Source organism: Ascaphus truei (genome assembly GCF_040206685.1).
Source record: "Ascaphus truei isolate aAscTru1 chromosome 3 unlocalized genomic scaffold, aAscTru1.hap1 SUPER_3_unloc_1, whole genome shotgun sequence".
NCBI lineage: Eukaryota > Metazoa > Chordata > Amphibia > Anura > Ascaphidae > Ascaphus > Ascaphus truei.
The window spans coordinates 1180993-1208133 of record NW_027453821.1 but is presented as its reverse complement, the minus strand read 5'-3'; the positions used below and the strand labels follow the sequence as shown (position 1 = coordinate 1208133).

General features: G+C 49.7%; 1 protein-coding gene across 4 annotated transcripts in view; it reads right to left on the bottom strand.

Annotated features, from left to right (window-relative positions):
• The window catches only part of LOC142473313 (glucose-6-phosphate exchanger SLC37A1-like), a 181407-nt gene that overhangs the window by 1165 nt on the left and 153101 nt on the right, over window positions 1-27141 (bottom strand). For all 4 annotated transcript variants that reach the window (XM_075580513.1, XM_075580511.1, XM_075580510.1 and 1 more), the window contains 5 exons: window positions 25320-25368; window positions 24363-24436; window positions 16474-16552; window positions 16122-16219; window positions 7703-7767 (listed from right to left, as the gene is read on the bottom strand). In XM_075580513.1, the coding sequence (XP_075436628.1) occupies window positions 7703-7767; window positions 16122-16219; window positions 16474-16552; window positions 24363-24436; window positions 25320-25368 (365 nt within the window). The remainder of the gene's footprint in view (window positions 1-7702; window positions 7768-16121; window positions 16220-16473; window positions 16553-24362; window positions 24437-25319; window positions 25369-27141) is intronic.

The window sequence follows — 27141 nt, the reverse complement described above, 5'->3', positions numbered from 1 at the left end:
CACGAGAGACGCGTGTGAGAGGACACAAGAGAGACGCGTGTGAGAGAGGACACGAGAGAGACGCGTGTGAGAGAGGACACGAGAGAGACGTGTGTGAGAGAGACGCGTGTGGGAGAGGACACGAGAGAGACGCGTGTGTGAGAGGACACGAGAGAGACGTGTGTGAGAGACGCATGTGGGAGAGGACACGAGAGAGACGCGTGTGAGAGAGGACACGAGAGAGACGTGTGAGAGAGGACACGAGAGAGACGCGTGAGATAGGACACGAGAGAGACGCGTGTGAGAGAGGACACGAGAGAGAGACGTGTGTGAGAGAGGACACGAGAGAGAGACGCGTGTGAGAGGACACGAGAGAGACGCGTGTGAGAGAGAACACGAGAGAGACACGTGTGAGAGAGGACACGAGAGAGAGACGCGTGTGAGAGGACATGAGAGAGACGTGTGAGAGGACACGAGAGAGACGCGTGTGAGAGGACACGAGAGAGACGTGTGTGAGAGAGACGCGTGTGGGAGAGGACACGAGAGAGACGCGTGTGTGAGAGGACACGAGAGAGAGACGCGTGTGAGAGGACACGAGAGACGCGTGTGAGAGAGGACACGAGAGAGACACGTGTGAGAGAGGACACGAGAGAGAGACGCGTGTGAGAGGACATGAGAGAGACGTGTGAGAGGACACGAGAGAGACGCGTGTGAGAGGACACAAGAGAGACGCGTGTGAGAGAGGACACGAGAGAGACGCGTGTGAGAGAGGACACGAGAGAGACGTGTGTGAGAGAGACGCGTGTGGGAGAGGACACGAGAGAGACGCGTGTGTGAGAGGACACGAGAGAGACGTGTGTGAGAGGACACGAGAGAGACGTGTGTGAGAGACGCATGTGGGAGAGGACACGAGAGAGACGTGTGAGAGAGGACACGAGAGAGACGTGTGAGAGAGGACACGAGAGAGACGCGTGAGATAGGACACGAGAGAGACGCGTGTGAGAGAGGACACGAGAGAGACGTGTGTGAGAGAGGACACGAGAGAGAGACGTGTGTGAGAGAGGACGCGTGTGAGACGCGTGTGAGAGGACACGAGAGAGACGCGTGTGAGAGAGGACACGAGAGAGACGTGTGAGAGAGGACACGAGAGAGACGCGTGCGAGAGACGTGTGTGAGAGACGTGCGTGTGAGAGAGGACACGAGAGAGACGCGTGTGAGAGGACACGAGTGACGCGTGTGAGGACACGTGAGAGACGCATGTGAGAGAGGACACGAGAGAGACACGTGTGAGAGAGGACACGAGAGAGAGACGCGTGTGAGAGGACACGAGAGAGACGTGTGAGAGGACACGAGAGAGACGCGTGTGAGAGACGCGTGTGAGAGGACACGAGAGACGCGTGTGAGAGGACACAAGAGAGACGCGTGTGAGAGAGGACACGAGAGAGACGCGTGTGAGAGAGGACACGAGAGAGACGCGTGTGAGAGAGGACACGAGAGAGACGTGTGGGAGAGGACACGAGAGAGACGCGTGTGTGAGAGGACACGAGAGAGACGTGTGTGAGAGACGCATGTGGGAGAGGACACGAGAGAGACACGTGTGAGAGAGGACACGAGAGAGACGCGTGAGATAGGACACGAGAGAGACGCGTGTGAGAGAGGACACGAGAGAGACGTGTGAGAGAACACGAGAGAGACGTGAGAGAGGACACGAGAGATGCATGTGAGAGGACACGAGAGAGACGCGTGTGAGAGGACACGAGAGACGCGTGTGGGAGAGGACACGAGAGAGATGCGTGTGGGAGAGGACACGAGAGAGACGCGTGTGAGAGAGGACACGAGAGAGAGAGACGCGTGTGAGAGAGGACACGAGAGAGATGCGTGTGTGAGAGGACACGAGAGAGACACGTGTGAGAGAGGACACGAGAGAGACGCGTGTGAGAGGACACGAGAGAGACGTGTGTGAGAGAGACGCGTGTGGGAGAGGACACGAGAGAGACGCGTGTGGGAGAGGACACGAGAGACGCATGTGAGAGAGGACACGAGAGAGAGACGCATGTGAGAGAGACGCATGTGAGAGACGCGTGTGAGAGAGACGCATGTGAGAGGACACGAGAGAGACGCGTGTGAGAGAGAGGACACGAGAGAGACGCGTGTGAGAGAGGACACGAGAGAGAGACGTGTGAGAGGACACGAGAGAGACGCGTGTGAGAGAGGACACGAGAGAGACGCGTGTGAGAGAGGACACGAGAGAGACGCGTGTGAGAGAGGACACGAGAGAGACGCGTGTGAGAGAGGACACGAGAGAGACGCGTGTGAGAGGACACGAGACGCGTGTGTGAGAGGACACGAGAGAGACGCGTGTGAGAGAGGACACGAGAGAGACGCGTGTGAGAGGACACGAGAGACGCGTGTGAGAGGACACGAGAGAGAGACGCGTGTGAGAGAGGACACGAGAGACGCGTGTGGGGGAGGACATGAGAGAGACGCGTGTGAGAGAGGACACAAGAGAGAGAGACGCGTGTGAGAGAGGACACGAGAGAGATGCGTGTGAGAGAGGACACGAGAGAGATGCGTGTGAGAGAGAGGACATGAGAGAGACGCGTGTGAGAGAGGACACGAGAGAGAGACGTGTGATAGAGGACACGAGAGAGACGTGTGAGAGGACACGAGAGAGACGCGTGTGAGAAAGGACACGAGAGAGACGCGTGTGAGAGAGGACACGAGAGAGAGACGTGTGAGAGGACACGAGAGAGACGTGTGAGAGGACACGAGAGAGACGCGTGTGAGAGGACACGAGAGAGACGCGTGTGAGAGAGGACACGAGAGAGACGCGTGTGAGAGAGGACACGAGAGAGAGAGAGACGCGTGAGAGGACACGAGAGAGACGCGTGTCAGAGAGGACACGAGAGACGCGTGTGGGAGAGGACACGAGAGAGACGCGTGTGAGAGGACACGAGAGAGACGCGTGTGGGAGAGGACACGAGAGAGACGCGTGTGAGAGAGGACACGAGAGAGAGACGTGTGAGAGAGGACACGAGAGAGAGACGCGTGTGAGAGGACACGAGAGAGACGTGTGAGGACACGAGAGAGACGCGTGTGAGAGACGCGTGTGAGAGGACACGAGAGACGCGTGTGAGAGGACACAAGAGAGACGCGTGTGAGAGAGGACACGAGAGAGACGCGTGTGAGAGAGGACACGAGAGAGACGTGTGTGAGAGAGACGCGTGTGGGAGAGGACACGAGAGAGACGCGTGTGTGAGAGGACACGAGAGAGACGTGTGTGAGACGCATGTGGGAGAGGACACGAGAGAGACGCGTGTGAGAGAGGACACGTGAGAGAGGACACGAGAGAGACGCGTGAGATAGGACACGAGAGAGACGCGTGTGAGAGAGGACACGAGAGAGAGACGTGTGTGAGAGAGGACACGAGAGAGACGCGTGTGAGAGGACACGAGAGAGACGCGTGTGAGAGGACACGAGAGAGACGCGTGTGAGAGAGGACACGAGAGAGACGTGTGAGAGAGGACACGAGAGAGACGCGTGCAAGAGAGACGTGTGTGAGAGACGTGCGTGTGAGAGAGGACACGAGAGAGACGCGTGTGAGAGGACACGAGTGACGCGTGTGTGAGGACACGTGAGAGACGCATGTGAGAGAGGACACGAGAGAGACACGTGTGAGAGAGGACACGAGAGAGATGCGTGTGAGAGAGGACACGAGAGACGCGTGTGGGAGAGGACATGAGAGAGACGCGTGTGAGAGAGGACACGAGAGAGAGAGACGCGTGTGAGAGAGGACACGAGAGAGAGACGTGTGAGAGAACACGAGAGAGACGTGAGAGAGGACACGAGAGATGCATGTGAGAGGACACGAGAGAGACGCGTGTGAGAGGACACGAGAGACGCGTGTGGGAGAGGACACGAGAGAGATGCGTGTGGGAGAGGACACGAGAGAGACGCGTGTGAGAGAGGACACGAGAGAGAGAGACGCGTGTGAGAGAGGACACGAGAGAGATGCGTGTGTGAGAGGACACGAGAGAGACACGTGTGAGAGAGGACACGAGAGAGACGCGTGTGAGAGGACACGAGAGAGACGTGTGTGAGAGAGAGACGCGTGTGGGAGAGGACACGAGAGAGACGCGTGTGGGAGAGGACACGAGAGACGCATGTGAGAGAGGACACGAGAGAGAGACGCATGTGAGAGAGACGCATGTGAGAGAGACGCATGTGAGAGGACACGAGAGAGAGACGCGTGTGAGAGAGGACACGAGAGAGATGCGTGTGAGAGAGAGGACACGAGAGACGCGTGTGAGAGAGGACACGAGAGAGAGACGTGTGAGAGGACACGAGAGAGACGCGTGTGAGAGAGGACACGAGAGAGACGCGTGTGAGAGAGGACACGAGAGAGACGCGTGTGAGAGGACACGAGAGAGACGCGTGTGAGAGAGGACACGAGAGAGACGCGTGTGAGAGGACACGAGACGCGTGTGTGAGAGGACACGAGAGAGACGCGTGTGAGAGAGGACACGAGAGAGACGCGTGTGAGAGGACACGAGAGAGACGCGTGTGAGAGGACACGAGAGAGAGACGCGTGTGAGAGAGGACACGAGAGACGCGTGTGGGGGAGGACATGAGAGAGACGCGTGTGAGAGAGGACACAAGAGAGAGAGACGCGTGTGAGAGAGGACACGAGAGAGATGCGTGTGAGAGAGGACACGAGAGAGATGCGTGTGAGAGAGGACACGAGAGAGATGCGTGTGAGAGAGAGGACATGAGAGAGACGCGTGTGAGAGAGGACACGAGAGAGAGACGTGTGATAGAGGACACGAGAGAGACGTGTGAGAGGACACGAGAGAGACGCGTGTGAGAAAGGACACGAGAGAGACGCGTGTGAGAGAGGACACGAGAGAGACGCGTGTGGGAGAGGACACGAGAGAGACGCGTGTGAGAGAGGACACGAGAGAGAGACGCGTGTGAGAGAGGACATGAGAGAGACGCGTGTGAGAGAGGACACGAGAGAGAGACGTGTGAGAGAGGACACGAGAGAGACGTGTGAGAGGACACGAGAGAGAGACGCGTGTGAGAGGACATGAGAGAGACGCGTGTGAGAGGACACGAGAGAGACGTGTTTGAGAGAGAGACGCGTGTGGGAGAGGACACGAGAGAGACACGTGTGTGAGAGGACACGAGAGAGACGCGTGTGTGAGAGGACACGAGAGAGACGCGTGTGTGAGAGGACACGAGAGAGAGACGCGTGTGAGAGGACACGAGAGAGAGACGCGTGTGAGAGGACACGAGAGACACATGTGAGAGAGGACACGAGAGAGAGACGCATGTGAGAGACGCGTGTGAGAGAGACGCATGTGAGAGGACACGAGAGAGACGCGTGTGAGAGAGGACATGAGAGAGAAGCGTGTGAGAGAGAGGACACGAGAGAGACGCGTGTGAGAGAGGACACGAGAGAGACGCGTGTGAGGACACGAGAGAGAGACGTGTGAGAGAGGACACGAGAGAGACGTGAGAGAGAGACGCGTGTGAGAGGACACGAGAGAGACGCGTGAGAGAGGACACGAGAGAGACGCGTGAGAGGACACGAGAGAGAGACGCGTGTGAGAGGACACGAGAGAGACGCGTGTGAGAGAGGACACGAGAGAGACGCGTGTGAGAGAGGACACGAGAGAGAGGCGCGTGAGAGAGGACACGAGAGAGACGCGTGTGAGAGAGGACACGAGAGAGAGACGCATGTGAGAGACGCGTGTGAGAGAGACGCATGTGAGAGGACACGAGAGAGACGCGTGTGAGAGAGGACATGAGAGAGATGCGTGTGAGAGAGGACACGAGAGAGACGCGTGTGAGAGAGGACACGAGAGAGACGCGTGTGAGAGAGGACACGAGAGAGAGACGTGTGAGAGAGGACACGAGAGAGACGTGAGAGAGAGACGCGTGTGAGAGGACACGAGAGAGACGCGTGAGAGAGGACACGAGAGAGACGCGTGAGAGGACACGAGAGAGACGTGTGAGAGAGGACACGAGAGAGACATGTGAGAGAGGACACGAGAGAGACGCGTGTGAGAGAGGACACGAGAGAGAGGCGCGTGAGAGAGGACACGAGAGAGACGCGTGTGAGAGAGGACACGAGAGAGAGACGTGTGAGAGAGGACACGAGAGAGATGTGTGAGAGGACACGAGAGAGAGACGCGTGTGAGAGGACACGAGAGAGACGCGTGAGAGAGGACACGAGAGAGACGCGTGTGTGAGAGGACACGAGAGAGACGCGTGTGAGAGAGGACACGAGAGAGACACGTGTGAGAGAGAGACGTGTGTGAGAGAGGACACGAGAGACGCGTGTGGGAGAGGACACGAGAGAGACGCGTGTGAGAGAGGACACGAAAGAGAGAGACGCGTGTGAGAGGACACGAGAGAGACGCGTGTGGGAGAGGACGAGAGAGACGCGTGTGAGAGAGGACACGAGAGAGAGAGACGCATGTGAGAGGACACGAGAGAGAGGACACGAGAGAGAGACGCGTGTGAGAGAGGACACGAGAGACGCATGTGAGAGAGGACACGAGAGAGATGCGTGTGAGAGGACACGAGAGAGAGAGACGCGTGTGAGAGAGAGGACACGAGAGAGAGACGCATGTGAGAGAGAGGACACGAGAGAGACGCGTGTGAGAGAGGACAAGAGAGAGATGCGTGTGAGAGAGGACACGAGAGAGAGAGACGCGTGTGAGAGAGGACACGAGAGAGATGCGTGTGAGAGAGGACACGAGAGAGAGAGACGCGTGTGAGAGGACACGAGAGAGACGCGTGTGAGAGAAGACACGAGAGAGAGAGACGCATGTGAGAGGACACGAGAGAGACGCGTGTGAGAGAGGACACGAGAGAGACGCGTGTGAGAGGACACGAGAGAGAGAGACGCGTGTGAGAGAGGACACGAGAGAGAGAGACGCATGTGAGAGAGATTACACGAGAGAGACGCATGTGAGAGAGAGGACACGAGAGAGACGCGTGTGAGAGAGGACACGAGAGAGACGCGTGTGAGAGAGGACACGAGAGAGACGTGTGTGTGAGAGAGGACACGAGAGAGAGAGAAACGTGTGAGAGAGGACACGAGAGAAACACGTGTGAGAGAGGACACGAGAGGGAGAGACGCGTGTGAGAGAGGACATGAGAGAGAGACGCGTGTGAGAGAGGACACGAGAGAGAGAGACGCGTGTGAGAGGACACGAGAGAGAGACGCGTGTGAGAGAGGACACGAGAGAGACGCGTGTGAGAGAGGACACGAGAGAGACGCTTGTGAGAGAGGACACGAGAGAGACGCGTGTGAGAGAGGACACGAGAGAGATGCTTGTGAGAGAGGACACGTGTGAGAGAGGAAGAGTCCCCCCTCTGTATAACGCACACCCACACCCCGCCCCCTGTATAACGCACACACACACCGCCCTCTGTATAACGCACACACACACCGCCCTCTGTATAACGCACACACACACCGCCCTCTGTATAACGCACACACACACCGCCCTCTGTATAACGCACACACACACCGCCCTCTGTATAACGCACACACACACTGCCCCCTGTATAACGCACACACACCCCGCCCCCTGTATAACGCACACACACTGCCCCCTGTATAACGCACACACACCCCGCCCCCTGTATAACGCACACACACCCCGCCCCCTGTATAACGCACACACACCCCGCCCCCTGTATAACTCACTCAGTCTGTTCCTCTCCTCTTGGCCGGTTGCACGTCAGCTCTTTCTTAATGAGACGCAGCAAAAACTGAGGGAGCAGAGACACAGTGTGACACAGTGACACAAACACACAGTGTGACACAGTGACACAAACACACAGTGTGACACAGTGACACAAACACACAGTGTGACACAGTGACACAAACACACAGTGTGACACAGTAACACAAACACACAGTGTGACACAGTAACACAAACACACAGTGTGACACAGTGACACAAACACACAGTGTGACACAGTGACACAAACACACAGTGTGACACAGTGACACAAACACACAGTGTGACACAGTGACACAAACACACAGTGTGACACAGTAACACAAACACACAGTGTGACACAGTAACACAAACACACAGTGTGACACAGTGACACAAACACACAGTGTGACACAGTGACACAAACACACAGTGTGACACAGTGACACAAACACACAGTGTGACACAGTGACACAAACACACAGTGTGACACAGTGACACAAACACACAGTGTGACACAGTGACACAAACACACAGTGTGACACAGTAACACAAACACACAGTGTGACACAGTGACACAAACACACAGTGTGACACAGTGACACAAACACACAGTGTGACACAGTGACACAAACACACAGTGTGACACAGTGACACAAACACACAGTGTGACACAGTAACACAAATACACAGTGTGACACAGTGACACAAACACAGTGTGACACAGTGACACAAACACACAGTGTGACAGAGACACGATGTGACCCAATGACATGAAACACAGCATGACAATGGTGGTGACAAGTTATTATTAAATGGTGATGTGGTAACTAGTATAATATAACATGCCAAGGTGTTAACTAGTATAATATAATTACATATCCGAGGTGATAACTAGTATAATGTTATAATATGCTCCGGTGGTAACTAGTATAACGCGGTGAGGTGGTAACTACCGTAACATTATAACGCGGTGAGGTGGTAACTACCGTAACATTATAACACAGTGAGGTGGTAACCAGTGTAACATTATAACACGGTGAGGTGGTAACTAGTGTAACATTATAACATGGTGAGGTGGTAACTACCGTAACATTATAACGCGGTGAGGTGGTAACCAGTGTAACATTATAACACGGTGAGGTGGTAACTACCGTAACATTATAACACGGTGAGGTGGTAACTACCGTAACATTATAACACGGTGAGGTGGTAACCAGTGTAACATTATAACACGGTGAGGTGGTAACTACCGTAACATTATAACACGGTGAGGTGTTAACTACCGTAACATTATAACACGGTGAGGTGTTAACTACCGTAACATTATAACACGGTGAGGTGGTAACTACCGTAACATTATAACACGGTGAGGTGGTAACCAGTGTAACATTATAACGCGGTGATGCGGTAACTACCGTAACATTATAACACGGTGAGGTGTTAACTAGTGTAACATTATAACACGGTGAGGTGGTAACTAGTGTAATATTATAATGTGGTGAGGTGGTAACTAGTGTAACACTATAACATGGTGAGGTGGTAACTATTATAACACGGTGAGGTGGTAACCAGTGTAACATTATAACATGGTGAGGTGGTAACTACCGTAACATTATAACACGGTGAGGTGGTAACCAGTGTAACATTATAACGCGGTGAGGTGTTAACTAGTGTAACATTATAACGCGGTGATGCGGTAACTACCGTAACATTATAACACGGTGAGGTGTTAACTAGTGTAACATTATAACACGGTGAGGTGGTAACTAGTGTAATATTATAATGTGGTGAGGTGGTAACTATTATAACACGGTGAGGTGGTAACCAGTGTAACATTATAACATGGTGAGGTGGTAACTACCGTAACATTATAACACGGTGAGGTGGTAACTACCGTAACATTATAACACGGTGAGGTGCTAACTACCGTAACATTATAACACGGTGAGGTGGTAACTAGTGTAACATTATAACGCGGTGATGCGGTAACTACCGTAACATTATAACACGGTGAGGTGTTTACTAGTGTAACATTATAACACGGTGAGGTGTTAACTAGTGTAACATTATAACGCGGTGAGGTGGTAACTAGTGTAACATTATAACGCGGTGATGCGGTAACTACCGTAACATTATAACACGGTGAGGTGTTTACTAGTGTAACATTATAACACGGTGAGGTGGTAACTAGTGTAACATTATAACACGGTGAGGTGGTAACTAGTGTAACATTATAACGCGGTGAGGTGGTAACTAGTGTAACATTATAACGCGGTGAGGTGGTAACTAGTGTAACATTATAACGCGGTTAGGTGGTAACTAGTGTAACATTATAACGCGGTGAGGTGGTAACTAGTGTAACATTATAACGCGGTGAGGTGGTAACTAGTGTAACATTATAACGCGGTGAGGTGGTAACTAGTGTAACATTATAACGCGGTGAGGTGGTAACTAGTGTAACATTATAACGCGGTGAGGTGGTAACTAGTGATGTTTTATTTCTATCTTTCTATCTTTAATCATGGATGCATTCTGAATATCTGGATTAACATTCTGATTTATCTTTTCAAACAGGTATGTGTCATTGAGCTGCATTCTCCCAACCAGAGAAATTAAGATTTAATTGGCTTTTGGGGTATGTTTGTGAGCTGATTCCTATAAATTGAGAGAGAAATGATAATCAAATAACTATTTTGTAAATCTGAGTTGATTAGACAAACCCCTCCCTTAAGTGTTACTCAAATGCATGTGAATAGGGTACTTAAGTCGCTGTAGCATGGCTGTTAGCCATAAGGCTAAGGCCCCGCTCCCAGAGTCAGCGCACCCGCACTGCAGACAGGCGGTGCGCTGAGATACACAGACCGCGATATGCGGTCTGTAGGGAGCTGGAGCCGGAGCGGGAGGTGGGCGGGAGTGGGAGGCTTGACAGGGAGGGGGGCGTGGCTTGAGCGGAGGGACCCGCTACTCTCCCCCCCCCTCCCTCCACGGACTTGGGCTGGAGCTGGAGCTGTTGAGGGTAAGTTTAATCACACACACACGCAGGCACTCATTCATACACACACACACGCGCACACACACAGGCAGGCACTCACGCACTCATACACACACACGCGCGCACACACAGGCAGGCACTCACGCACTCATACACACACACACACACAGACAGAGGCAGGCACTCACGCACTCAGACACATACACACACAGACAGACAGGCACGCACTCAGACACACACACAGACAGGCACTCACCTGCTTTCACTCCACACTCCTCCCCGCTCCCCGAAGCCTCTCCTCCTCCCGAAGCCTCCCCTCCCCATTGGCTCACAGCCACACCACGTGACGCGTCAACGCTAGGAAACACCATTCTCTTGTGTCTCCTAGCGGCTGACGCGCCACAGCGTGTAGTCAGCTGTGCAGCCAGGGGGGACCGGGACCGGCTCGCGAGGATTCCCCTGCTGGTGGGGAACTCGCGACATGGCCGCCCGCGCCAACGAGCGCAGCGGGACCGAGGCCTAAGGCTGTGTAACATCAAAAGTGTCTGCAAGAGTTCATTTTGGAGTTGAATTTGGAGGTGAAGATTGGAGGAAGATCTGGACTCTGCATTACAACTTTGCCACTGTGAGATATTAACTTTTAATATCTGTGATTATTTGTTCATTTTTATCCTCCAGTACCTTGGAAGTCTCTCCTCCTGCATCTCACTATGCCCTCCCTATTTCTTTTTCTGTTTACTGTTTCCTCACTCCTTTGTGATCATTTGTGTTCTCTACAACATCCCCACTCCCCACTGCACCATTATTTATACACCCCTCTCCCAACAACTTCTTTACCCCTCAATACAAAACAAACACACAAATCCTCTATTCACACCCTTTATCTACTCCTTCCTGCTGCTGGGGATCTACCCTAAGCCTGAACCAAGTCACACACCTGATATCACCCATGCAGCCTGCCATCTCTTCCCCTGTAAATGGTGTTAACCTTTTCATTTAACACTGACCTTCTTTAAATTTTACCCCACAAATCAAGCATCCCAATAGCCTGCCCTCATGGCTAAGGTCCCACACTCAGTCACTCCTACCACCCATTGTGGCCAAGCACTGCCATCTACAGCACTTACTCCCTCACCTGCTGTCTCTGTAAATTCCCATTAAACCTTTTAGATTGTAAGCTCTTCGGGGCAGGGATTTCCTTTCCCATTGTCTGATTTTGCTGCACTTTTTGTATAATTATAATTCCCTGTACTGTATTCTTTGTGAAGCGCTGAGTACACTTTTGGCGCTATATAAATAAAGACATGAAATACAATACAATGGATGTGCAGCTTCCAATGGGTAAGTAGGATGCAGATAGTGAAGATTTATCAATCCTTGATAAAGGGCGAGCATGCGTTCGAAACGCGTTGGATTTTAAAGGTCTCGTGACCAATTAAAATGTTCATTTTTTCACTACTTGGGTCCTTTCCTTGCTCCCACCGGACCGTGTGCTCCTCTTCACTATCTGCTCCCTTGGGGTTAGCCTGCGCTAATCCTAACAGAGCAGCCAACCGATCCCTGAGCTCCACCACATACTGGAGCATCCATTGTGGTGGTCTCCCCGTCTTGGGAACAGGTCGAGGGGTCCAAGGACCCGGCGTCCATATAGAAGCTCGAAGAGTGAGAAGCCGGTGGACTCCTGGGGCACCTCCCTGTATTTGAACAGTAGGTGCTGCAGGTGTGCTGCTCGGTCACCCCACATGTAACCCAGAGACTTTGGAACAGCGCAATCATTAAATGTGCTCCCTGGTCAGGGAAACCTACCCTAGTAAAAATATTTAAGCGCCTCAGCCACCTTCCGGGTGTGAATGGAGGAAAGAGCCACCGCCTCCAGGTACCGGGTCGCAAAGTCCGCGACTGTTAAAATATACATTTTCCCCGACATACTGGTGATCGTCAGGGGCCCTATGATGTCTACCTCCACCCACTGGAATGGTTCCCCAATCACTGGTAATGGCCTCGGGGGGGGCCTTTGCCCGATCGCCTTGCCTCCCCATTCGCTGGCAGGTATCACAGGTGCGGCAGAACGCCAGTGCCTTCTGCGATACCCCCGGCCAGTAGAAATTCTGGGTCAGCCTGGCTCTTATATGGGTACCAATACTTGGCCAACATCCTTGTAGTATTATCTGTACATTGACTAAGCTACAGGGACTGGTAAGGGTGTGTGTCTGTTACTGTACAGTTGTAACTCTGAGTTCTGTGGTCTTCACAATGGAGACCTCACTCAGGACAGATATTCCCTGGAGAATATCAGTGCTGAGCCTAGCGATCCCACCTCTGCCACCAGAAAATTACTTGTCACGGGAGACCATGACTAATAGCAGGGATCAATATCGCCAGACAGAAACACAAGAGTTTATAACATGAATTTATTAAAGTTATCCACAACTGACATATAAACAGACAACATACACCCAACTGGGGAAACTGGGGATACCCTGTATACCTAGTTGCAGGGACCTACTTGCAGAGATTTCCCCTGTCCTCCTTCCATGCAATGTCCTCTGGAACAGGACTCCAGGCTGGACACCAGCACAGGAGTGGACATCGCAGCTTCTCTCAGCCACTGCAACAACTTCTGCAACTTTTATGGCTCACTTCAGTTTAACTAGGGGTCTCCCTCCTCACCTTTTTATACACACTAAACCCACAACATTGCAACAGTCAGGGCCAGAGGCTGTCTCCATGCCCAGCCCCAGATTAGTGGGTAGAAATGAAACATAACATTAGTTACATATAACTGTTACAGGGAAAGGTCACAGACAGCTTTTTCTAACATTTCTCCTGCAAACAAAATTAACCCCTGGTCCCTGAGATGCTGGAACCAAACTACGACATATATAACCTAATACAAATGTATTACTGACACGTAGGGGTAATGCAGGTCGTGACCTTTATTAAACGCAGTCACATTTACACCGACCATCACAGCAACCTCACCGCGTTATAATGTTACACTAGTTACCACCTCACCGCGTTATAATGTTACACTAGTTACCTCCTCGCCATGTAATAATGTTACGCTAGTTACCACCTCACTGCGTTATAATGTTACACTAGTTACCTCCTCGCCATGTAATAATTATACGCTAGTTACCACCTCACTGCGTTATAATGTTACACTAGTTACCACCTCACTGCGTTATAATGTTACACTAGTTACCTCCTCGCCATGTAATAATGTTACACTAGTTACCACCTCACTGGGTTATAATGTTACACTAGTTACCTCCTCACCGCGTTATAATGTTACGCTAGTTACCACCTCACCGCGTTATAATGTTACACTAGTTACCACCTCACCGCGTTATAATGTTACACTAGTTACCACCTCACCGCGTTATAATGTTACACTAGTTACCACCTCACCGTGTTATAATGTTACGGTAGTTACCACCTCACTGCGTTATAATGTTACACTAGTTACCTCCTCGCCATGTAATAATTATACGCTAGTTACCACCTCACTGCGTTATAATGTTACACTAGTTACCACCTCACTGCGTTATAATGTTACACTAGTTACCTCCTCACTGCGTTATAATGTTACACTAGTTACCACCTCACTGCGTTATAATGTTACACTAGTTACCACCTCACTGATTTATAATGTTACACTAGTTACCTCCTCACTGCGTTATAATGTTACACTAGTTACCACCTCACCGCGTTATAATGTTACACTAGTTACCACCTCACTGATTTATAATGTTACACTAGTTACCTCCTCACCGCGTTATAATGTTACACTAGTTACCACCTCACCGTGTTATAATGTTACACTAGTTACCACCTCACCATGTTATAATGTTACACTAGTTACCACCTCACCGTGTTATAATGTTACACTAGTTACCACCTCACCGTGTTATAATGTTACACTAGTTAGCACCTCACCGTGTTATAACGTTACACTAGTTACCACCTCACCGCGTTATAATGTTACACTAGTTACCACCTCACCGTGTTATAATGTTACACTAGTTACCACCTCACCGCGTTATAATATTACACTAGTTACCACCTCACCGCGTTATAATATTACACTAGTTACCTCCTCACCGCGTTATAATGTTACGCTAGTTACAGATGCAGCGGCCATTATTTTAACAAATCACGGCGCCATTTTCGTGTGCGCTGCTGTGCTCCACGCGGCATGAACGCAGCCAATCGCCCCAGGCACACGGGTTTATCGCGGTTTCTTTGTTTGAATTTCATGGATTGTGTGCAATTAAATGCAATGAAATGAATGAATTGTAATGTGCACAGTGCTGTGCGACTATGTCACTTTCAGGTGTTTAAAAGGCAGAACAGTAAAATGCCATTTTCTGCACTCGCGTCTTAGCGCGGTACGGCTAGAAGAAATCCCGCGCCATGACATGGGTATTCCGAGGTATACACCGTGTGATTTGTTAAAATTATGACCGCTGCATCTGTACCACCTCACCGTGTTATAGTGTTACACTAGTTACCACCTCACCGCGTTATAATGTTACACTAGTTACCACCTCACCGTGTTATAATGTTACGCTAGTTACCTCCTCACCACGTTATAATGTTACACTAGTTACCACCTCACCGTGTTATAATGTTACGGTAGTTACCACCTCACCGTGTTATAATGTTACGCTAGTTACCTCCTCACCGTGTTATAATGTTACACTAGTTACCTCCTCACCGTGTTATAATGTTACACTAGTTACCACCTCACCGTGTTATAATGTTACGCTAGTTACCTCCTCACCGTGTTATAATGTTACACTAGTTACCACCTCACCGTGTTATAATGTTACGCTAGTTACCACCTCACCGTGTTATAATGTTACACTAGTTACCACCTCACCGTGTTATAATGTTACACTAGTTACCACCTCACCGTGTTATAATGTTACACTAGTTAGCACCTCACCGTGTTATAACGTTACACTAGTTACCACCTCACCGTGTTATAATGTTACACTAGTTACCACCTCACCGTGTTATAATGTTACACTAGTTACCACCTCACCGTGTTATAATGTTACACTAGTTACCACCTCACCGTGTTATAATGTTACACTAGTTACCACCTCACCGTGTTATAATGTTACACTAGTTACCACCTCACCGTGTTATAATGTTACACTAGTTAGCACCTCACCGTGTTATAACGTTACACTAGTTACCACCTCACCGTGTTATAATGTTACACTAGTTACCACCTTTCCATGTACTCTGCCCCTGGATTGTGAGAATATATTTGGGGCTAGAGGTGTTACAACAGCATTAGAGGGACAGTACTCTCACACAGATGTATTAGTGCTCACAGGTATTATAGGGTCAATATTCAGAGGTATAATGAGTAGTATAAAAGGATCAGTACTCACCAGCAGGGCGCAGGCGTCACTTATCATGAGCATGACGAACACATTGTGCCAGCCGTACGGGGACAGGAGTCCGGCCAGAAGGGGGCCCACAGCAGCACCTGGGGGCGGGGGGGACAGGGAGGGAGGCAGTGACCGAGGGGAACAGTAACAAGGGGGAAGGAGGCAGTGACAGGGGGGGCGTAGTGATAGGGGGGGTGACACAGTGACAGGGGGAGGGGGACACATGACGGAGGGGGAGACCGTGAGAGGGGGAAGCAGTGACAGGGCGGGACCCAGTAACAGAGGAAGAGTAGTGACACAGGGGGGAACAGTGAGGGGTTGCAGTGGATCGGCAGGAGGGGGAGTAACTCACCAACAGAACCAGTCCCATCGATAATGGCTGTGACAGTGGACAGAGCGTGAGAGTTTCCCTTCAGAGATGTGTGTGTACCCTGCAGAGAGAGAGAGACAGGGGAACATTCAGTAAACTTCCACACCTGCTTAACGAAGCGTATGAGCAGCTAGGTGGCTGATAAATAACACCTCATACATAAAGCTTGGCCCCCTGCAGACGCACTTACCAGAACGCCCTCCTACTGTCTCTGTACATTCTCCCTACCTACCAATTAGACTGTAAGCTCCTCGGGGCAGGGACTCCTCTTCTTTAATGTTACTTTTATGTCTGAAGCACTTCTACCCTGCATGTTATTTATATCCCCCCTCTCCCTCTCCTCCCTCCCTCAGGGCAGTTGTTTTGACAGAGATGGGAATAAAATATGGCTCTCCTGACAACTTTATAACCAGGATTCTTTTGGAGCTACCTTTAAAGCATTCTCTGGGGGTTCTGCGAGGTTCAGGGTCGTGTCTAAGAAAGTATCAAAGCCAAAGAGTGTCTATTAAAAATGAGAAGACTCGAGATAGCGGTGCAGAAGGAGGCTGCCTGGCCGCTCGGGGGGGGGGGGGTAACTCTGGACGGAGTGGGGGGTGCAGGGGGGGGGATGAGAAGGCCCCGCAAGTATAGTGAGGCAAATAAAATAGTATAGTATATATATATATATATATACACTGGCGACACACTTTATTCAAGCTCGGCTAGTCCCACGAATTCGGGTATACCCGGGTGTATTGAGGTTTGTGACTGTTTTCTGCCCGAGTGCATTGAGTTATTTTCCAAGCAGGGATTGAAGCATTTTATTCCCGCTGGCTGCAATACTGCACAGTATATATATATATATATACTGCATTACAATTCATGAATTTATGCCATCTGGTAGACACGCGAAGCATTGCAGCCTATTAAATCCTAATCATTATCATTTAACAGATCAGCCGCCCATCAGCCAGGCATGAACCCAGGCTGGGAAGGCAAACGCAACGGGGCTTGTCAGAGGTGAGGAGCGGCGCATTCCAGGTATCTGCCAGGTACATACTGGGTATTTGCTCGAATAAAGTGTGTCGCAGCAGTAGTAGGTATATAGTATATTATATTAGTATAGTATGGTATATAGTATATATAGTATATAGGGCAAAGGGGACATGAGAAAGGATGGAGAGTTAAAGTAGCGTTGCAAGCAGGGGGCACAATACAGGGATAACAGGTATGCGGCGGCGAGTGGTTAGCCTATAGACCCCAGAGGGAGGGGGAAAGGGAGAGGTCGCCCGAGCCAGGGAACAGCGGGGAGTAGATAAGGAGGGGAAGAAGTAGTTAGCGGTAGTAAGGGCAGGAGTAGCGTAGGGTTTGTAGTTTTAGTTTAGATAAGAAATAAGAGCTCATGAGAAGAGTTCAAGGTAGTTAAAAGGTTAAGCATAGGTTAATAAGAGTTAAAAAAATAAATAGAAGTGAAGCTAATTGTTAGGTTTTGAAACACACATAGTTGCCGGCGGGGGGGGGGGGGGGTGTAACCACCACTCTGCCTGCAGGCATGTGCATCTTCGCCAGGAGGGGGGTCGTGTCCCACCTACCTGGCATTGACCCGGAGATCCGTGGCGGGTTATGGAAGCCACGGAGATGGACCAGGGGGGAGGGGGGTCCAGGGAGAAAATATCTCCACCGGGCATTGAACCCGAGGTCTCTCAGGACCAATACGGTTCTCATGATGTTTATATGTGTTATATGTTTGTATTCCTCCCTCATGTTGTCTCCCTTTCCCTCCCCAGTCCCAACCGGCGGTTGGTTGAATAGGCACTTCTGGAGTCTGCACTACGAATTCCAAGTACAGAACATGTCCAGGGTCTGGGGTAAGATCAGATCGGCTTACATATTAGCACCACACAGACACTGCTGCATAAAATGGAGGTAATTTTTATCTCGCAAAACGCCAAAGGGCTCAACAGTCCACACAAGCGAAGAGTCGCTTTCACTGAGTTCAAGAGGAGACGGGCTGATGTGGTCTTCCTCCAGGAGACTCACTTCAGCTCGCGCAATAACCCGAAATTCCTCGATTCTAACTTCCGAAAGTTTTTCCTAGCATCAGGGGAGGAGAAAAAGAAAGGTGTAGCTATTCTGTTTCAGAATAACACCCCCTTCCAGGTTGAAAAGGTTAAAAGGGACCCGAAGGGGAGGTACCTAGTACTGATCGGGCTCCTTAGGCAGGTCAGAATGACTTTAGCGTGTATATATGCGCCAAATGAAGGTCAACCAGACTTTTACAACGCATTTTTTCAGAAGCTTCAGTTATGGGCCGAGGGACAAATAGTTCTGGGTGGCGACTTTAACACAGTCATGAACGCAAGTGTAGATAGATCCACGCCCCAGAAAACCACTAAGAGAGAGGGGAATATCCCACTACTGAAAGGCCTCAAACAGACTAGCCTGGTGGACATCTGGAGAGAGCAGCACCAGGGGGACCGCAGTTATTCTTTCTACTCCCACCCACATGACAGCTACAGTAGGATTGACCACTTCTTTGTATCGGGCAGAATGGTCCCACAAATTTCCGATACAAGCATAAATGATATTACTTGGTCGGACCATCAATCAGTAGAGCTGAGATGCAATCAATTTGGTAGTGCCAGCCCAGGAGCAAACTGGAAGCTAAATGAATCAATAATTAAAATCCCGGATATACAAAACAAAGTGAAGTCTGAAATATCAGAGTACTTCCGGATAAATAGTGGCAGTGTGGAAACCCAATCACTGTTATGGGAGGCTCATAAAGCCACGATTAGGGGGGTATTAATCGGCATAGCGGCAAATAGGAAAAAGAAAAAGGAAGCCAAATTATCCCAGCTTTATCACAGGTTACATGAGCTCTCTATTCTACATAACCGGACAGGTAGAGATGACGCTTTGAAGGAGTTGAAGGATGTTAGAATTCAGCTAAACCTCCTCCTTACTTCCCGGGCGGAGAAAGACATGAGTTGGACGCAGAGGAAGTTCTATGAGAAAGCTAATAAACCGGACACTATGCTAGCCACCAGACTCCGTAATCGGAAACCAAATTTTAACATTCAATCTATTAAGACAGCAGGAGGCCAGAGTTCCTCAAACCCTAAAGTCATAGTAGGGGAGTTCGCGAAATTCTACGCACAGCTATATAATGGAGAGAAGGTAGTCCACAATGCTAGGACAAGTAGTAATCTACAGAAATTCCTAGCGGACGCAGCCTTGCCACAAGTGAACAGAAGGGAGCGAGAGGCTCTTCAACGAGACTTCACAAGGGAAGAATTAGAGGCGGTAGTAAAAAACTTAAAAGCATCAAAAGCCCCAGGCCCGGATGGGTTCTCCAACCTGTACTATAAAAAATTTATCGGAGTTTTGGCTCCGCACATGCTCCAGCTGTTTAATGGAGTATTAGCAGGAGAGCCCTTCCCGGGACAGATGCTCCAGGCGTCGATTTCAGTAATCCATAAAGAGGACAAAGATCCCACTAGCTGCCAAAGTTACCGGCCAATATCATTAATTAACACAGATGTCAAAATCTACTCTAAATTACTGGCCAATAGATTAAATGTCATCCTGCCAGGGCTCATCCACCCGGATCAAGTTGGCTTCATTAGAGGTAGACAAGCGGCCGACAACACTAGGAGAATTGTGGATATAATAGACTTTATGGGAGCCAACGAGATTCGGGGTATAGCTCTAAGCTTAGATGCGGAAAAGGCCTTTGACAGGATTGATTGGCCATACTTGGAGTCCACGCTTGGCGCATTTGGGTTTGGAGGCATATTCCAACAGGCTGTTAAGGCATTATACACGGCACCATCAGCCAGGGTGGTTCACCAGGGATTCCCCTCGGAACTATTCCCAATTAAAAGTGGTACGAGACAGGGATGTCCGCTTTCGCCCCTGCTATTCGCCTTATGCATCGAACCACTCGCAGCACAAATTCGGAGTAACGCTGATATCTCTGGGGTACAGATCCATTCGCAGGAGCACAAAGTGGCTCTGTACGTGGATGATATTATTCTAACCCTTGCCAAACCGCTCATCTCGTTGCCCAACCTGTTCGAGCTTCTAGAGCGTTTTGCCCAGATCTCTGGCTTCAAAATAAATCAATCTAAATCAGAGGCCCTAAGCCTATACATGCCAAGAGAAATGGAGAAGCTGATAGAACTCAACTTTGAGTTTAGATGGCGCCCCTCCTCCATGAAATACCTAGGAGTGCAGATCACAAAAAAGACGAGCTCCTTATATTCGGCAAACTATCCCAAACTGTTGAGGACTCTCAAAAAAGAGCTACAGGAGTGGAAGGCATATGGTATTTCTTGGTTGGGGAGGATCTATAGTGTCAAGATGAACATCCTTCCCCGAATTCTATATCTGTTCCAAACTCTCCCGATTGCCGTGGTACGAGCAGACATTGCAGGGCTCCAAAAAGCTATTTCTCAATTTATTTGGAAAGATAAAAAACCACGGATTAAAGTAAAAATTATGCAGAAAGCTAAGGAAGCTGGTGGCCTGGCAGTTCCGAGCGTCATATCCTACTACAAAGCGGCACAATTGTGCCAAATCACGCAGTGGCATGGGGACCCGGGGCTCAGGAGGTGGGTGGCACTGGAGAAGGAGGTGTGCGCCCCGCTTGAGCTCAGGGACCTGATCTGGTACCCGAGGACACGGGTGAAGGATGTACTCATTCCTCTGTCCTCTGTGCTCAACTCACTCTCGGTCTGGGAGGCTTCTAAAAGTAGCTGCTCTCTGACCTCCAAACACACACTGATGGCTCCTTTATATGGCAACCCGGACTTTGCTCCTGGGCTGGCGGAAAAATGCTTCCCGCGCTGGCGGCAATTAGGGATTAGTCAATTGAAGGACCTGGAGGTTAAAGGCAAGATCAAATCCTTTGAACTATTACAGTCAGAAACGGACTTACCTAACACTGATTTTATGAGGTACCTCCAGGTCCGGGCATTCTATAACGCACATCCGGTGAGACCACCGTTGACTAAATTCGAACAGCTCTGCGTGCGCGGAGCAGACACTCGGGGACTGATCTCTGCCTTGTACAGAGAGGTGGTGAATACTGACTCAGACAGGACAGTCAAACCCCGTTTCATGGCACAATGGGAAGAGGATCTCCAGGCTCAACTAGAGGACGAGGACTGGGCCGCGGTGTTCAAAGCTGCGGCCTCGAGCTCCATATGCACGACATTGAAGGAGAACTCATATAAGGTATTATTAAGGTGGTATCTCACCCCAATCAGATTAGCTAAATTCGTCCGGGGCACTTCCCCGCTCTGCCCCAGGCAGTGCGGGGAACAGGGGGATCTGGTGCACATGCTGTGGTCTTGCCCGAGATTAGTGCCGGTCTGGACCCAGATCCGAGATTGGCTGCAGAGGATATTTTTAGGGCTCAAAATTCAGCTGGACCCGTGGCTATTTTTATTAGGTAAACCTACAAACGAGGTATCTAGATCGGGTAACAAGCTGATAGCACATTTTGCTACCGCTATGAGGTGCGAGACCGCAGCACTGTGGAATCAGAATGCGATTCCTTCTATTGATAAAATCAGAAACAGAATTTGGTTCATTTGCAGAATGGAGAAGTTAACGAGTTTAGTTAACGACTCAGCCGACAAATTTGAAAAAGTATGGTCATTATGGCTTGCCCAGACTGATATCCAGGGGATGAATGAGGCCACAATATGGCTTTGATAGATTTAGGTGAGTTCTCCTTGGATGTTGGGCTGGGAGCTGGACGGGACGATCTGACAGTAGGGCCCCTCCCGAGGTATAGCGGTGGACCGATTCAATGATCAACGAAAAACTGATGTGAACCGGGTTTCGGCTCCTCTGAGAGGTGGACTGGAGCAGAGCAACGGCAGTGGTGGTGCAGGACTCCTGAGAAACGAGGGAACAGCGATTCTCAAAAGGCTGCTTCCCCATCCCAACCCCCCCCCCTCCCCGCCATCCTCCCCCTTTTGCCCTGTCCCTAGATGTTGTCAGTCTGTCTTTGTCCTGTCCTGTGGTCCCCCCAATGTCCGTCCGTTCTTCGTAAATTGTTCCTGTAAGTTTGGTGTATACCTGAAACACTTGACAATATTCTGTACTCTATGATGTGTATGCACAAAAAACTAATAAAAACAAAGTTGAAAAATAAAAAAATAAAAATCAGAATATCATGTGATATCATCTCCTCTGCATAATAAGAGTTACATATCTGTAATCGTGTCACCGAGGGGCATGTTCTGGCATCTCACACTGCATGTGCTGACATCACACACTGCATAATAATAGTTACAAATCTGTAATCATGTCACAGGCATGTTCTGACATCACACTCTGCAAGGTTGAGAGGTACTAAGGGACAGATATTCGTTTATCACTCAAATTGAGTATTAAGACGTTTGTGATTAGTCTCATTGTTACCGTGATGAGCACCCAAATCTGTTAATGTAACTCAAATGTGTCTTCGTATTACAGAAGGGAAGTTTTCGATACGTCTAGACTAGTGGTTTTCAACCTTTTTTCTCTCGGGGCACCCCTAAACATTGTGCTCATTTGCTGATCCACCCCTACAACAGAACCGGGTCACAAGAAATACAGAACAGAGAGAAAGAGAGTCACAGGAGACAAAAACAGACAGACGGTCAGAGGGTGCAGGGGACTCGGAGGGCTGGAGAGGGCATGGGAGCCGGAGGGGCATGTGAGCCAGAGGGCACAGGGGAGCCGGAGGGCACAGGGGAGCCGGAGGGGGCAGGGGAGCCGGAGGGGGCAGGGGAGTAACAGACAGCAAACACACACAACAGGACAGTAACAGAAAACACACACACACACCCCTCTCAGCCCTTTTGATCCTCTCACGGAACCCCAGGGTTCCACGGAACCCCGGCTGGGAAACACTGGTCTAGATATTGAAGCAGGATGTGAACGTAAGTATGGTAGCGTTTGTTTACTCTATCATAAAACTGTCAGTCTTGCCGCTGATTTACAACGGGGTTCGGCTTGTGTTGTTTCCATGGGGGAAAATAATGTATTTAAGTCTTAGCAAAGATTATGAAAATCAGGTTTCAACAGAGGTGTGTTTGGACCAAACAAATGAGTCTCACTTCTGAGCCAGTGACCACTCTGAGAGAAAACCTATGGCATCGGGGTAATGTAAAGTATTGTATTGGTAATGGGTGTTCTGTTTCTGTTTTATCCTTTCATTTTGAGAAATTGTTCTGTATCAATTGTACCTGTATGTTCTTGTAATCCCTTTTCTGTAATCTAAGCACTGTTTTTTTATATAAATATTAAAACATTTAATAAGTGATGCTTTTGGCTCTGAATGAACTGTTGCACGTTCTGGAGAGAGTATTTACATTTTGAGACACATTTTGCTACAACGGATTTGTGTGTGTTAAAGTGCATAGTTTTTTCTATAATAAACAGGGACCTGAGACCCTGGCAGATATATTAATTTGACATCTCTTATTTGCATTTCTCGGGTGGTGGTACATATAGATATGATTGCAATTGCATAAGGGGTTAATATTTACTCATCGGAGGTACCTTGCGCAGATTAAAGGTGGGTTGGCCAGAGTAGCCATGTGTATTAACCCTAATTGCATATCTAAGTCACGTGCCCACTTGTGTGCTGTTCGTGACAGGTGGTATATGGGGACGGATTTAGGGGAACTATTGTTCATTTGAGGGGCCTTTGAGAAGGTGAAAAATTGGACAGTTTGCGAGCTGCATATTAACCATTGCCCTGTATGCAGGTCACGTGCTCACAGGTGTACCATACGTGACACACACATTTCATAGCGTACGGTAGGAACATGCCGTTAGAGAGACGCCCCCTTCCAGAGACCCCAGTGAGGAGTTTCTCATTAACTCACCAGGTCAGCAGAGACAGCTGTTGTGATAAGAGAGTACGGACCGTTTACTAGAGCGCCACAAATCAGCAACATCACTGTGGGAGAGTGAGGGGGAGAGGGAGAAAGAAGGGGTAGAGAGAGCATTGAGGGGGAGAGAGAGGGGGGGATGAATGAAAGAAGGGGGGTGAGAGATAAAGGGGGGTGAGGGAGAGATGGGAGGAGGGAGAGATTGGGGTGAGGGAGAGAGGGGGGTGAGTAAAAGAAGGGGTAGAGAGAGCATGGGAGAAGGAGAGAAATCAGGGGAAAGGGATAGAGTGTGGGGAGATAGAGTAGGGGAGTGAGAGAGAAGGGAAAAGGGGGGACATAGGAGGGAAGAAAGCAGGGTGGGAAAGAGAGCAGGAGGAGGTATTAGAGAAGAAGGTGTGAGAGAGCATGGGGGAGAAAGGAGAGAGAGAGTAGAGGGAAGAATGGGTGAGAGGGTGAGAGAACAGAGGGGGAGGAGAGGTGGAGAGAGAGCAGGGGGATAGAACAGGGGAGAAGGGGAGAGAGAGTACAAGAGGGGAGAGAAATAAGGAGAGAGGGGGCAGGGGAGAGAGAGAGCAGAATGGGAGAGGTGGGACATCAGGGAAGAGGTGGAGAGAGAGCAGGGGAATAGAGAAGGGGAGAGAAATATGAGGAGGGGGATTGAGAGCAGAAGAGAGAGCATGGGATGGGGGGGGGGGGCGGGGCAAGGGAAAGAGTGAGAGAGGTCATTAAAACAGCTGAGCTAATCAGAGGGAGACAGAGACAAAGAAAGAGACTGCCAGATGCAACCCACTCATGAATGAGAAATAAAAAAAAGAGAGAGAGAGACAAAGAGAGAAAAGAAACGAACACAGAGAGTTCTATGAAAGAGAGAGACAGCAGTAAAGAGAAATACAGAGGGAGTGTTGGGTTTGTCCACACAGCAGTAGGGAGCGTCCCTCCTGTGAAACTCACACACAGTCACCACGGGCCCCGTCTTACTGACCGCCGAGAAGATATAGAGCTGCAAAGAAGAGACGGTGAGAGAGATAAGGTTAGAGATGGTGGGAGAGATAAGGTTAGTGACGGTGAGACAGATAAGGTTAGAGACGGTGAGAGAGATAAGGCTAGAGACGGTGAGAGAGAAGGTTAGAGACGGTGAGAGAGATAAGGTTAGAGATGGTGAGAGAGATAAGGTTAGAGACGGTGAGAGAGATAAGGTTAGAGACGGTGGGAGAGATAAGGTTAGAGATGGTGGGAGAGATAAGGTTAGAGACGGTGGGAGAGATAAGGTTAGAGACGGTGGGAGAGATAAGGTTAGAGACGGTGGGAGAGATAAGGTAAGAGACGTGAGAGAGATAAGGTAAGAGACGGTGAGAGAGATAAGGTTAGAGACGGTGGGAGAGATAAGGTTAGAGACGGTGAGAGAGATAAGGTTAGTGACGGTGAGACAGATAAGGTTAGTGACGGTGGGAGAGATAAGGTTAGTGACGGTGAGAGAGATAAGGTTAGAGATGGTGAGAGAGATAAGGTTAAAGATGGTGGGAGAGATAAGGTTAGTGACGGTGAGACAGATAAGTTTTGAGACGGTGATAGAGATAAGGTTAGAGACGGTGAGAGAGATAAGGTTAGAGACGGTGAGAGAGATAAGGTTAGAGACGGTGGGAGAGATAAGGTTAGTGACGGTGAGAGAGATAAGATGATAGAGATAAGGTTAGAGACGGTGAGAGAGATAAGGCTAGAGACGGTGGGAGAGATAAGGTTAGAGACGGTGAGAGAGATAAGGTTAGACGTGAGAGAGATAAGGTTAGAGACAGTGAAAGAGATAAGGTTAGTGACGGTGAGAGAGATAAGGTTAGAGACGGTGGGAGTGATAAGGTGAGAGACGGTGGGAGTGATAAGGTGAGAGACGGTTGGAGAGATAAGGTTAGAGACGGTGGGAGAGATAAGGTTAGTGACGTGAGAGAGATAAGGTAATAGAGATAAGGTGAGAGACGGTTGGAGAGATAAGGTTACAGACGGTGGGAGAGATAAGTTTAGAGATGGTGGAAGAGATAAGGTTAGAGACGGTGAGAGAGAAGGTTAGAGACGGTGAGAGAGAAGGTTAGAGACGGTGAGAGAGATAAGGTTAGAGACCGTGAGAGAGATAAGGTTAGAGACCGTGAGAGAGATAAGGTTAGAGACGGTGAGAGAGATAAGGTTAGAGATGGTGGGAGAGATAAGGTTAGTGATGGTGAGAGAGATAAGGTGATAGAGATAAGGTTAGAGACGGTGAGAGAGATAAGGCTAGAGACGGTGGGAGAGATAAGGTTAGAGACGGTGAGAGAGATAAGGTTAGAGACGGTGAGAGAGATAAGGTTAGAGACGGTGGGAGAGATAAGGTTAGAGATGGTGAGAGAGATAAGGGTAGAGACGTGGGAGAGATAAGGTTAGAGATAAGGTGAGAGAGATAAGGTTAGAGACAGTGAGAGAGATAAGGTTAGAGACGGTGGGAGAGATAAGGTTAGAGACGGTGAGAGAGATAAGGTGATAGAGATAAGGTTAGAGACGGTGGGAGAGATAAGGTTAGAGACGGTGAGAGAGATAAGGTGAGAGACTGAGAGAGATGGTTAGAGACGATGACAGAGACGCTGTGAGAGAAGGTTAGACACGGTGAAAGAGAATATTAGACAGTATAGATGAGATTAGAGATCAGGTTACAGATGTGAGTGTATGGAGGAGCACTCATTTTACAGTGGGGGGAACACTGATACAATGAGATGCACTCATACTCACAGCAAGGGAGCACTCATACTCA